This window comes from Bombina bombina, unplaced genomic scaffold, assembly GCF_027579735.1.
Source record: "Bombina bombina isolate aBomBom1 unplaced genomic scaffold, aBomBom1.pri scaffold_463, whole genome shotgun sequence".
Taxonomy (NCBI): Eukaryota; Metazoa; Chordata; class Amphibia; order Anura; family Bombinatoridae; genus Bombina; species Bombina bombina.
In genome coordinates this window covers 361849-374389 of record NW_026512684.1, presented here as the reverse complement: position 1 = coordinate 374389, position 12541 = coordinate 361849, and the positions used below count along the sequence as shown (strand labels likewise).

The 12541-nt window shown below is 40.5% G+C and overlaps 1 protein-coding gene across 1 annotated transcript in view; it reads right to left on the bottom strand.

Annotated features, from left to right (window-relative positions):
- LOC128644497 (succinate dehydrogenase [ubiquinone] flavoprotein subunit, mitochondrial) overlaps positions 1-12541 on the bottom strand; it is a gene marked incomplete at its 3' end in the record, with an annotated part of 402567 nt that overhangs the window by 38701 nt on the left and 351325 nt on the right. Inside the window, exon 13 of the mRNA XM_053697078.1 lies at positions 8154-8284. Coding sequence (XP_053553053.1) covers positions 8154-8284 — 131 coding nt within the window. The remainder of the gene's footprint in view (positions 1-8153; positions 8285-12541) is intronic.

The following is a 12541-nucleotide window of genomic DNA, read 5'->3' as shown; positions in this document are numbered from 1 at the left end:
TCGTTAGTCAGCTGCGTCCTGGATTTCACTGTGTTGGTCTCAGCTGTACTCCGATGTTGGCCACTTCGTGGATGTGAACTTGGTGCTACAATGTACCTTATTTGGCTCCCATTGGGAAATAGAAGCATACGACAACTTCCGAAAAGGTTATGGTTAAAAAGTGCTTTTATTCTTGTCACTGCAGCGCGTTTCTCGACCGTATAAGCTAGTCGTTTCCTCAGGCAATACAAATTGAATCGCCCCCTGGCAGAGAAGGACCGGATAACACCCAGTGAATTCTCAACATTTATTTTGAAGCTAAAAGGCTGGGCCTCCCTTGTACAACCCTAGCACGAAAAGGCCTTCAATCAGGTAAACTGGGCCTATCTATTCGAAGTCCTGAGCAAATTTGGTTTCCCTCCGTATTTTTACTCACGCGTTAAAGCATTATATTCCACTCCCTCGGCTTCTGTGAGGGGTCTAGGATTCCATTCCCCCATCTTCCCCATCATGAATGGAACAAGGCAGGGGTGCCCCCTGTCTCCACTGTTATTTACTCTTATTATGGAACCACTTGCTGAGGGAATTAGGAGTAATCCGAATATCCAAGGGGTAGAGATTGCAGGGACGACGCAAAAAATGTCACTATTTGCAGATGATTTTACTATATTCTTAGGGAATCCTTCCCATTCCCTTCCCGCCCTCTTTAACTTACTGCACCATTTTGGCCAAATTAGCTTTTACAAACTCAATGTTAACAAAACTAACGCTTATGTCATTAATGTACCAGATAGAGAACTCGCAGAACTTAAGAGAACATATGCATTTAATTGGTCTCAACAAAGGCTCAAGCACCAAGGAGTATTCCTTTCCTGTCAAACTTCTACTATTATTGAGTCCAATTTCTACCCTCTTCTACAACATTTCCAAAAAAGCGCTGACAAATGGAGTGTTCCTTGCATCTCCTGGATGGGACGCATAGCAGCGTTCAAAATGGTACTACTCCCCAAACTAATGTACCTTTTTCTCTCACTTCCTATTCCGGAACCTAAATCCCTCATAGGTAAATTTCAGCTAGTTTGTAATAGATATATTTGGAGGAACAAACACCCCAGAACAGCCACGAGAATAATGCAACAGCCGCTCCTTTATCACAAAGTTTCAAGGCTAGCTCATATTCTCTCTTGGAACACGGAATCCTGTAATAGTAAATGGAAGATCACTCATGTTACTGGATCTTACATGGCTACCCAAACAAGATCCTCTTTCAAGATCCAAAACATCATTATTTTACATGCTCTTCGCTTGTGGGATAGAATCCGCTCGCTACCACATATTGCTCCTCATCCTTCTCCCATTCATTCTCTTGCAGGCCTTCTCGCAGCTCTTAAGGACCCTCATCCGACTCTATGGCAAGACTCTGGTATAAATTGCATAGCCGACCTGTTTCCTAACGGGCACTTCATTACGACATTACAGTTCTATTGTATCTACAACCCGCCGCAACTCTTGCGGTTTGAATTCTGGAGACTTTGCAGTCTCCTGAGATCGTGGGGTTTTCTTGATCAGCCGCTGCGCGAACCTAACAACTGGGAGAAACTGTTGGTTAGCAAATATCGATTTCCTATAGGGATCTGCTGAACCCCCCTACCTTCTACAAATCAGTCTACATTATGGCCTGGGAGAGAGCCCTTCACTTCCACGCGGAGCAGAGCAAGTGGTCCAGAGCCGCCGCGCTTACCAGGCAGGCCCTTCATTGTATCACCGTACTAGAATTATATATCAAAGTCTGCACACAGTGGCATCTCACACCTCTCAGGCTTTTCAAAATTTCCCCCCTAAATTCCCCATTGTGTTGGAGAGGATGCGGGCTGGTGGGCCTTTCTGGACTGAGATGTCACACAAATGTATGAAATTAGATCCCCTACTAGGGACCACCCCGCAAACCATTCTATTTCATTTGGACATTAAGACTTCCTCAACCCCGACTGACCTCCTTAGTACATACTTACTCATGGCAGCTAAGGTGTCAACAGCCAGACTTTGGAACCTACCTGGTGCAAAATAGTTAAAATAATGACCTACCTAGAACTTATGGAAGACCCAATTTTCACTCAACATAATAAACCACTCCTATATTTGCAGATATGGGAAATATGGAAACAGCTAGATAAACTTTAAAACCTTCGAACACATAAGTTTAGGGTATCTTGGCTTGAAACGAGTTTCCCTATACATAGCTTGTCTGCTTCCCCCCCCCTTCCCTTAACCCCTCCGCCCCCCTTTTTTTTCCTCCCCCCTAATCACCCCTATCTCCTTTCAGGTTACTCTTGTCAACAGCCTATGTTTACTACTAGATCTTTGTTCCACTTAGCATTTACTTTTACAGTTTACTTAATAACCCAATGTATTAACAAAATGTATAAATGTCAAAATCCCATTTTGGTTTTGAGTTTTGGACATTACATAGTCGAACCCTGGGCAATTATCCCAGGCAAATATATCCATGTTTACAGTCCTTGATATACAATGTTATACCATCCACATGTATTTTCTTTTTATGCAATGCCTTTTTCTTATTCAATAAAAAAAAAAAAAAAAAAAGGAGGTGTTGATTACGTTGGATATTGAGGAAACTAGTCCTCTGGATACTAAAACTAGTAAACGTTTAAACTCTATTTATAAACCTCCTGTGGTTACTCCAGAGGTTTTTCCAGTTCCTGATGGTATTTCTGGTATGATTTCTAAGGAATGGAGTAGGCCTGGTACTTCTTTTATCCCTTCTTCAAGGTTTAAAATATTGTATCCTTTCTCAGTAGTTAGTTTAGAGTTTTGGGGAAAGATCCCCAGAGTTGATGGGGCTATTTCTACTCTTTCCAAACGTACTACTATTCCTATGGAAGATAGTATTTCCTTTAAGGACACTTTAGATAGGAAACTTGAATCTTATCTAAGGAAAGCTTATTTATATTCTGGCTATCTTCTCAGGCCTGCCATTTCTATGGCTGATGTTGCAGCTGCATCAACTTTTTGGTTGGAACGTTTAATGCAACAGGAAACAGATCCTGATTTGTCTAGCATTGTTCGCTTGCTTCAACATGCTAATCATTTTATCTGTGATGCCATTTTTGATATCATCAAAATTGATGTTAAATCTATGTCTTTAGCTATTTTATCTAGAAGAGCTTTGTGGCTCAAATATTGGAATGCTGACATGGTATCTCAATCTAGATTACTATCTATTTCTTTCCAAGGTAATAATTTATTTGGTTCTCAGTTGGATTCGATTATTTCAACTGTCACTGGGGGAAGGGAGTTTTCTTCCCTCAGGATAAAAGACCTAAGGGTAAATCTAAAGCTTCTAAACGTTTTCGTTCCTTTCGACAAAATAAGGAACAGAAACCCAATCCTTCCCCCAAAGAATCTGGTTCAAATTGGAAACCTTCTTCAAGTTGGAATAAATCCAAGCTGTTTAAGAAACCAAAGCCAGCCCCCAAGTCTGCATGAAGGTGCGGCCCTCATTCCAGCTCAGCTGGTAGGGGGCAAATTAAGATTCTTTCAAAGTATTTGGGCAGATTTTTTTTCTCTCACGCATCCCAGCAAATCCAGTAAAGGCTCAGGCTTTTCTGAAGTGTGTTTCAGACCTGGAGCTTTCAGGGGTAATCATACCAGGAACAGGGTCTGGGGTTTTATTCAAATCTATTCATTGTTCCAAAGAAAGAAAATTCATTCAGGCCAGTTCTGGATCTGAAAATTTTGAATCGTTTTGTAAGAGTGCCAACTTTCAAAATGGTGACTATAAGGACTATTCTGTCTTTTGTTCAGCAAGGTCATTATATGTCCACGATAGACTTACAGGATGCATAACTTCATATTCCAATTCATCCAGACCACTATCAGTTCCTGAGATTCTCTTTTCTAGACAAACATTACCAATTTGTCTGTCTTCCATTTGGCCTAGCGACAGCTCCAAGAATCTTTTCAAAGGTTCTCGGTGCCCTACTCTCTGTAATCAGAGAACAGGGTATTGCGGTGTTTCCTTATTTGGACGATATCTTGGTACTAGCTCAGTCTTTACATTCTGCAGAATCTCACACGAATCAACTAGTGTTGACATGGTTGGAGGATCAATTTACCAAAAAGTTCCTTGATTCCTCAGACAAGGGTCACCTTTTTAGGTTTCCAGATAGATTCAGTGTCCATAACTCTGTCTCTAACAGACAAGAGACGATTAAAATTGGTTTCAGCTAGTCTGAACCTTCAGTCTCAATCATTCCCTTCAGTAGCTTTGTGCATGGAAGTTTTAGGTCTCATGACTGCAGCATCGGACGCGATCCCCTTTGCTCGTTTTCATATGAGACCTCTCTAGCTTTGTATGCTGAATCAATGGTGCAGGGATTATACAAAGATATCACAATTAATATCCTTAAATCCCAATGTTCGACTCTCTCTGACTTGGTGGTTAGATCATCATTGTATAGTTCAAGGGGCCTCTTTTGTTCGTCCAACCTGTACTGTCATCACAACAGATGCAAGTATTTCAGGTTGGGGATCTGTCTGGGGATTTCTGACAGCACAAGGGGTTTGGAAATCTCAAGAGGCGAGGTTACCAATCAATATTTTAGAACTCTGTGATATTTTCAGGGCTCTTCAGGTTTGGCCTCTGTTGAAGAGAGAACCGTTCATTTGTTTTCAGACAGACAATATCACAACTGTGGCATATGTCAATCATCAGGGTGGGACTCACAGTCCCCAAGCTATGAAAGAAGTATCTTGGATACTTTCTTGGGCGGAATCCAGCTCCTGTCTAATTTCTGCAGTTCATATCTCAGGTGTAGACAATTGGGAAGCGGATTATCTCAGCTGTCAGACTTTACATCCGGGGGAGTGGTTGCTCCATCCATATGTGTTTTTTCAGATTGTTCAGATGTGGGGTCTTCCAGAAATAGATCTGATGGCTTCCCATCTAAACAAGAAACTTTCCAGGTACCTGTCCAGGTCCAGGGATCCTCAGGCGGAGACAGTGGGGCCTATCTATCAAGCTCTGAGTACGATCGGGTTGATTGACACCCCCTGCTGGCGGCCCATTGGCCGCGAGTCTGCAGGGGGCGGCATTGCACCAGCAGCTCTTGTGAGCTGCTGGTGCAATGCTGAATATGGAGAGCATATTGCTCTCTGTATTCAGCGAAGTCTGGCGGACCTGATCCGCACTGTAGGATCATGTCCGTCAGACCTTGTTAAATAGAGGCCAGTGGATGCGTTAGCAGTTCTTTGGTGTTACCAACCTGCTTATATCTTCCCGCCTCTAGATCATCTTCCAAGAGTGATTTCTAAGATCATCATGGAACAATCGTTTGTGTTACTGGTAGCTCCAGCATGGCCTCACAGGTTTTAGTATGCGGATCATGTTCGGATGTCCAGTTGCCAAAATTGGCCACTTCCTTTAAGACCAGACCTTCTGTCTAAAGGTCCGTTTTTCCATCAGGATCTCAAATCATTAAATTTGAAGGTATGGAAATTGAACGCTTAGTGCTTAGTCATAGAGGTTTCTCTGACTCAGTGATTAATACTATGTTACAGACTCGTAAATCTGTTTCTAGGAAGGTTTATTATCGAGTTTGGTAGACATATTTCATGGTGTTCTTCTCATAAATTCTCCTGGCATTCTTTTAGAATTCCTAGAATTTTACAGTTTCTTCAGGATTGTTTGGATAAATGTTTGTCTGCAAGTTCCTTGAAGGGACAAATCTCTGCTCTTTCTGTTTTATTTCACAGAAAGATTGCTAAGCTTCCTGATATTCACTGTTTTGTACAGGCTTTGGTCCGTATCAAGCCTGTCATTAAATCAATCTCTCCTCCTTGGAGTCTTAATTTGGTTTTGAAGGCTTTACAGGCTCCTCCGTTTGAGCCTATGCATTCTTTGGACATTAAACTACTTTCTTGGAAAGTGTTTTTCCTTTTGGCAATCTCTTCTATGAGAAGAGTTTCAGAATTATCTGCTCTTTCTTGTGAATCTCCTTTTCTGATTTTCCATCACGATAAGGAAGTTTTGCGGATTTCATTTAAATTTCTACCTAAAGTTGTGAATTCTAACAACATTAATAGAGAAATTGTTGTTCCTTCTCTGTGTCCTAATCCTAAGAATTCTTTGGAGAGATCCTTACATTCTTTGGATGTTGTAAGAGCTTTGAAATATTATGTTGAAGCTACTAAAGATTTCAGAAAGACTTCTAGTCTATTTGTTGTCTTTTCTGGTTCTAGGAAAGGTCAGAAGGCTCCCCCGCCTCAGAGAATTACTGCTCATTCTACTAGATCAGTCTCCACTTTGTGGGCTTTTAAGAATGAAGCTTCAGTTGATCAGATTTGCAAAGCAGCAACTTGGTCTTCTTTGCAAACATTTACTAAATTCTACTGTTTTGATATATTTGCTTCCTCAGAAGCACTTTTTGGTAGAAAAGTTTTTCAGGCAGCTGTTTCAGTTTGATTCCTCTGCTTATGTTTAAGTTTTTTTCTTTTCATTTATGAGAATAAACTTATATTTTGGGTTGTGGATTAATTTTTTCAGCGGAAAATGGCTGTTATTATTTTAATCCCTCCCTCTCTAGTGACTCTTCTGCGGAGTTCCACATCTTGGATATTACTATCCCATATGTCACTAGCTCATGGACTCTTGCCAATTACATGAAAGAAAACATAATTTATGAGAGAACTTACCTGATAAGTTAATTTCTTTCATATTGGCAAGAGTCCATGAGACCCACCCTTTTTATGGTGGTTATGATTTTTTGTATAAAGCACAATTATTTCCAAATTCCTTTTTTTATGCTTTTTACTCCTTTCTTTATCACCCCACTACAGTTTTTGCAAAACAATTTTTTAATTTTCTGCCAGACACACTGATTTCAAGGTAAAAAATGCCTTTATAGAATAAGAACAGGGGTTTCATAGTACTGGCAAAATATAGAATCTCACAAGCCATGAGAGCATTAGAGAATTGGACCCTTGGTATCTTGACTTCCCCATCACCATCTCTGCACTTTTATCTTACTGATTAAAGTGGCATAAAACATTTTGAGTTATGTGCATATAATAAAAGGGTCAACTGAGGTAAAACAGTGTGTGAAAAAAAAAGCTTAGAAGTACTTTAATAAAATTTTAAAATTACTTAAACTTCAGTGTTCCCAAGTGAAGCCTGCTTCACTCCTTATCAGTGTCCTAGTCTAAACCTTTTTACTATCATATAACAAAGTGTTACTTATGCAAACAAGGGGGGGGGGGGGTTGAGGAGGTACAGCAGGTACTGCTATTGTTTGTTGCCAAAAGGCTTACTCGTTTCCATAAGGATAATGTCATATGCTTTGTGAAAGCTTCAGCATTATACTGTGCATTGCTTTAGTCAGGTGCCATGTGACTAAGCCCCCTACCGTGCATGTGTGCATTCTGAAGAAGCTATGGACTGGATAGCACCTTCTATATATGTAAATGTACAGGGGGAGCTTGATGCATACAAAACTATGCTTGAATTAAAGGGGTTAATGAGAGTTAAAATAGAAACCCTTTTGCAGGTAAGCTTTGGCTGCATTATATATTTAGAAACATGTTAGTTCATACTGTTTTATGTCCCTTTAAGTTTCTCTGAGCACCTCTGCTTTTTCTGCCTATACATGTCTCAAAAAACTTTCTCTCACACTGTCAAGCAAAGTCTGAGCTCCAACAGTACAATGCATAGTCATGATTACTGACAGAGCAGGACTGATGGAAACATTTTATATGATCTGGCATTGTTAGGCTATTTTAAAATTACAAAATAAAAAAATGTAAGGAAAACAGAACGTTAAAGTAAAAAAATATTGATAGGCCAATCACAATCAAGCAGGCGTTAGTTAAATCATTTACTGTGGAGTACATTTACATATCCAAACCAATTTTAAATTTTTAGAAACTACAATTATAGATAGATTGTTTTCCATGATAACATTTCTGATTTGCAAAGTAATAGAAGAATATAATCTTATTTAAAGCAGTGAATTTATTCAAAGTGAATTTAGCAAGAAGAAAATTGATACCTAATACATTATCTATTTTAAAATCAACATTAAATATCTATAACACTAAATATCTATAAATAACTATACAACGGAACAAAAAAGAACTAAAGCTAATTTTCTTCAAACCTTGTAGTCTTCTCGGGCATGAGCTCCACGGCTTTCCTTCCGTGCTTCAGCAGAATAAACAGTATGGAGGGAGCATAGCATCAGGTTTTGTAACTCCAGTGTCTCCACCAAGTCTGTGTTCCAAACAATACCTAAAAGATAAAACAAAACACAGACAGTGCTATTATTTTTGGGAGGGCTATCAGTTTGCACCTTATGTGCACACTTTTTAGTTTCTAACCAGAGATGGTGCATTACTTCAATTATCAAATTTGCTTTGTTCTTATGTTATTCTTTGTTGAAGAGATATCTAGATAGTTATTAAGCACGTTTGGGGCACTACATGACAGGAAATAGTGCTGCCATCTAGTGTCCTTGCTAATGTATAACATTGTTGCAAAACTGCTTCTATATAGAGCTGCAGACACGTGCACACACCTGAACTTACCTTCCTGCTTTTCAACAAAAGATTATAAGAAAACAGAAAATTGGAAGTAAATTGGAAAGTTGATTAACATTGTATGTTCCATCTGAATCATGAAAGAAAAAAAATGGGTTGTATGTCCCTTTAAACGATGTTATGCTAAAAAGGTGGGGTTTCAGGAATTGCGTTTCTGTCTGGCCCTTCATAAAAAGGAACAGTTCAGAGAGAATATTGAGTCTGGGAAATCCTTCAGATACAACTTAAACTGAAGGGTTGCTACTCAAAAATAGCAATAATAAAAATCATTACATTCAAGAGAGGAGCCCACACAACTTATGCTTTGTGGTAGAAATAACAAAATCACTGGTGGTATTGAGACCTCAGGTTAGGGGCATATATGTATACGTATATATTTAGGCTGAAAAGCGACATCCAATCATATAATCATGCTTACTTCAAAACCCCTCTATGCCTCTCTGGGTCAATCTCTCACCTGATGAATCTCTCCACCAGCAGATAACAATACAGATACTTCGGTCTGAGGTTCGGTACTTACACCGCTTCCAAACACTTCCTTTCAATACTGGAGTGTAGGCCAGTGACGTGCAGTGACGTCAGAGGCTGGTGAGGCAGTGGCTAGGATACGCCTTTATTCTTTAGATATCCTTTGTTGAAGAAATAGCAATGCACATGGGTGAGCCAATCACATGTGGTATCTATGTGCAGCCACCAATCAGCAGCTACTGAGCATATTTAGATATGATTTTCAACAAAGGATATCAAAAGAATGAAAAAAAAATAGATATTATATGTAAATTGGAAAGTTATTTAAATTTGCATATGGGATTGATATGGGTTTCATGTCCCTTTAAATGGTGTCTTGGAAAACTGGTCAACTTAGTAAACATCTGATTTTAGTCTAAAAGGATTGTAACAGAAACTCTTGCCAGATAACACAAGGCTTGCTCTGATTATGAGATCTAGAAATCCATGCCCATTAAAATATATGTTTAAAACATACTTTTTACTTTAATGCTGCAAATTATGCTTATAGATTCTTTCATTATGCAGTAAATATAAAAATGTCTTGATCCAGTGGCGGCTGGTGAAATTTAAAGATGGTGGGGCGCTTGGCCTCACCCCTTTAAATAAAGCCACACCATCAGGTGGCACTATCAATTCATTAATTAAATAAATAAAAGGTAGACAGAAACACAGAAAAGCATTCGGGGGGAGAGGGAGAGACAGACGGGGGAGAGAGACACAGAGGGTTAGAGAGAAAGAGAGAGAGACACAATCACACACAGAGGGGTTAGAGAGAGAGAGAAAGAGAGAGAGACACAATCACACACAGAGGGGTTAGAGAGAGAGAGAGAGAAAGAGAGAGAGAGACACAATCACACACAGAGGGTTAGAGATAGTGAAAGAGAGAGAGACACAATCACACACAGAGGGTTAGAGAGAGAAAGAGAGAGAGACACACAATCACACACAGAGGGTTAGAGAGAGAGAAATAAAGAGAGAGAGAGAGAGAGAGAGAGAGAGAGAGAGACAATCACACACAGAGGGTTAGAGAGAGAAAGAGAGAGAGACACAATGATTCAATCACATACAGAGGGTTAGACAAAGAGAGACACAATCACACACAGAGGGTTAGAGAGAGAGAGAGAGAGAGAGAGAGAGAAAGAAAGAGACACAATCACACTCAGAGGGTTAGAGAGAGAGAGAAAGAGAGAGACACAATCACACACAGAGGGTTAGAGAGAGAAAGAGAGAGACACAATCACACACAGAGGGTTAGAGAGAGCGCGAGAGACACAATCACACACAGAGGGTTAGAGAGAGAGCTAGAGACACAATCACACACAGAGGGTTAGAGAGAGAGCGAGAGACACAATCACACACAGAGGGTTAGAGAGAGAGAGAGAAAGAGAGAGACACAATCACACACAGAGGGTTAGAGAGAGACACAATCACACACAGAGGGTTAGAGAGAGAGAAAGAGAGAGACACAATCACACACAGAGGGTTAGAGAGAGAGAGAGAGAAAGAGAGAGAGAGAGACACAATCACACACAGAGGGGTAGAGAGAAAGAGAGAGAGAGAGACACAATCACACACAGAGGGTTAGAGAGAAAGAGAGAGAGAGAGAGAGAGACACAATCACACACAGAGGGTTAGAGAGAGCGCAAGAGACACAATCACACACAGAGGGTTAGAGAGAGAGCGAGAAAGAGAGAGACACAATCACACACAGAGGGTTAGAGAGAGACACAATCACACACAGAGGGTTAGAGAGAGAGAAAGAGAGAGAGAGACACAATCACACACAGAGGGTTAGAGAGAGAAAGAAAGAGAGAGAGAGACACACAATCACACACAGAGGGTTAGAGAGAAAGAGAGAGAAAGAGAGAGAGAAACAAACACACACAGAGGGTTAGAGAGAGACACACAATCACACACAGAGGGTTAGAGAGAGACACAATCACACACAGAGGGTTAGAGAGACACATAAGGGATGAGAGAGTCAGAGGGGGAGGAAGAGAGATAGAGAGAGAAAGAGACCATGGGGGAGAACAACACATAAGGAGAGAGATGGATAGAGAGAGAGAGACACACACACACACACACACACACATACAAGGGGGGGGGGAGAGGGACCACTGCATTTTTAAGTAATAAAACAGCAAAGCTACAGAGACTAAGTGAGACTATAACTAAATGAGACCATACATTAGTGTGCAGTACAGAGGCAAGCTGCTAAGTTAGTAGGTGTAAAGTTTGAGTAAACAAAATACAAAAACGATCCTTTGCTGTAAAAGAGTAAAAAAACACTAAACCACATTCATTGAATTTTCATTTTCACTAACAGAATCCTTTTCAGTAAAATCTTACTTTAATAAGATGTGGCTGAAACAGTGCTCTCTGTGCCTCTCTCTTCCTGCTCTGTAAGGATTCAGGAAGTGACAGTGGCACATTCCACTGCACTTAGAGGGGAAGAACAGAACTCTCTTTTTCACTTTAGCAAAGCTAGCAGGTTCACAGGACAGCAACAAAATAAATGAAAGTAGTCTTTTTCCGTTTTTGTTTTATTTTATATCATTTAACATCCAGCCCCAACCCTAAGTTCCATTTAATGCCTCTCACTGGATTGGTTCAGCCCAAATAGGACTGCCTCAAATAAGCAGTTAATGGGCCATGCAATGATCTTAACCACTTTCATCCAGTAGATGGCGCAGCATGTTGTGTAATGGTGGGCAGACCTGCTTGTGCCTCTTCATTGCACAACATATAGCTGTGAAAAAAAAAATGCTGGGGAAAAAAAATACAATTTTTTTTTTTTTTTAAAGTCAATAAAAAAATATATATTTTTGCCCATATGAGAGGTGAAGCACTGCCTCACCTGCCTCTAGTGACTGCACATCACTGGTGTAGGCATACCTACGGTGAGTGGCGGTAAGTAACCACTGCTGGAAAGGAATCACCCCGTGGTATCCCGGTAATCCTCCTGCTGTTCACCAAGTCGTGGGCATATGGGTTGTACCGGAAGTTCCAGTGCTGATCCGATGCAGCCAGAGCGAGACTGCTCTGCCGTAGATGCAACCGGGATAGCTCCGGGCTGTCCTCCACTAAATCGCCAAGAAGTGGACGTGTTGGGGGTGTGCACTGTACTAGCCAATCCGTTGCAGCAGAGAGCACTATGATGTGCAAGTTAGAAAGCCTAAACGGCTTCAGTCCGTAGCATTAAGGTGGGCTCAAAACCTCTTTTAAGGAAGTCAGCAAGGGTGGATATTTGCTCTGTGCTGGACAGAATACCAAAAAATAGAGAAAAGAGGCAGAGCTATATCCAAATATATAAAACGTAGCTTTTATTATATCCAGGCAAAGGTAATTAAAAGTCCATAATCACACCAGCAATGTTAAAAACAAAAAGATCAAAAAACAGCTGTATAGGATAAGCTTACGCGTTTCAGCTGAAGAGCCG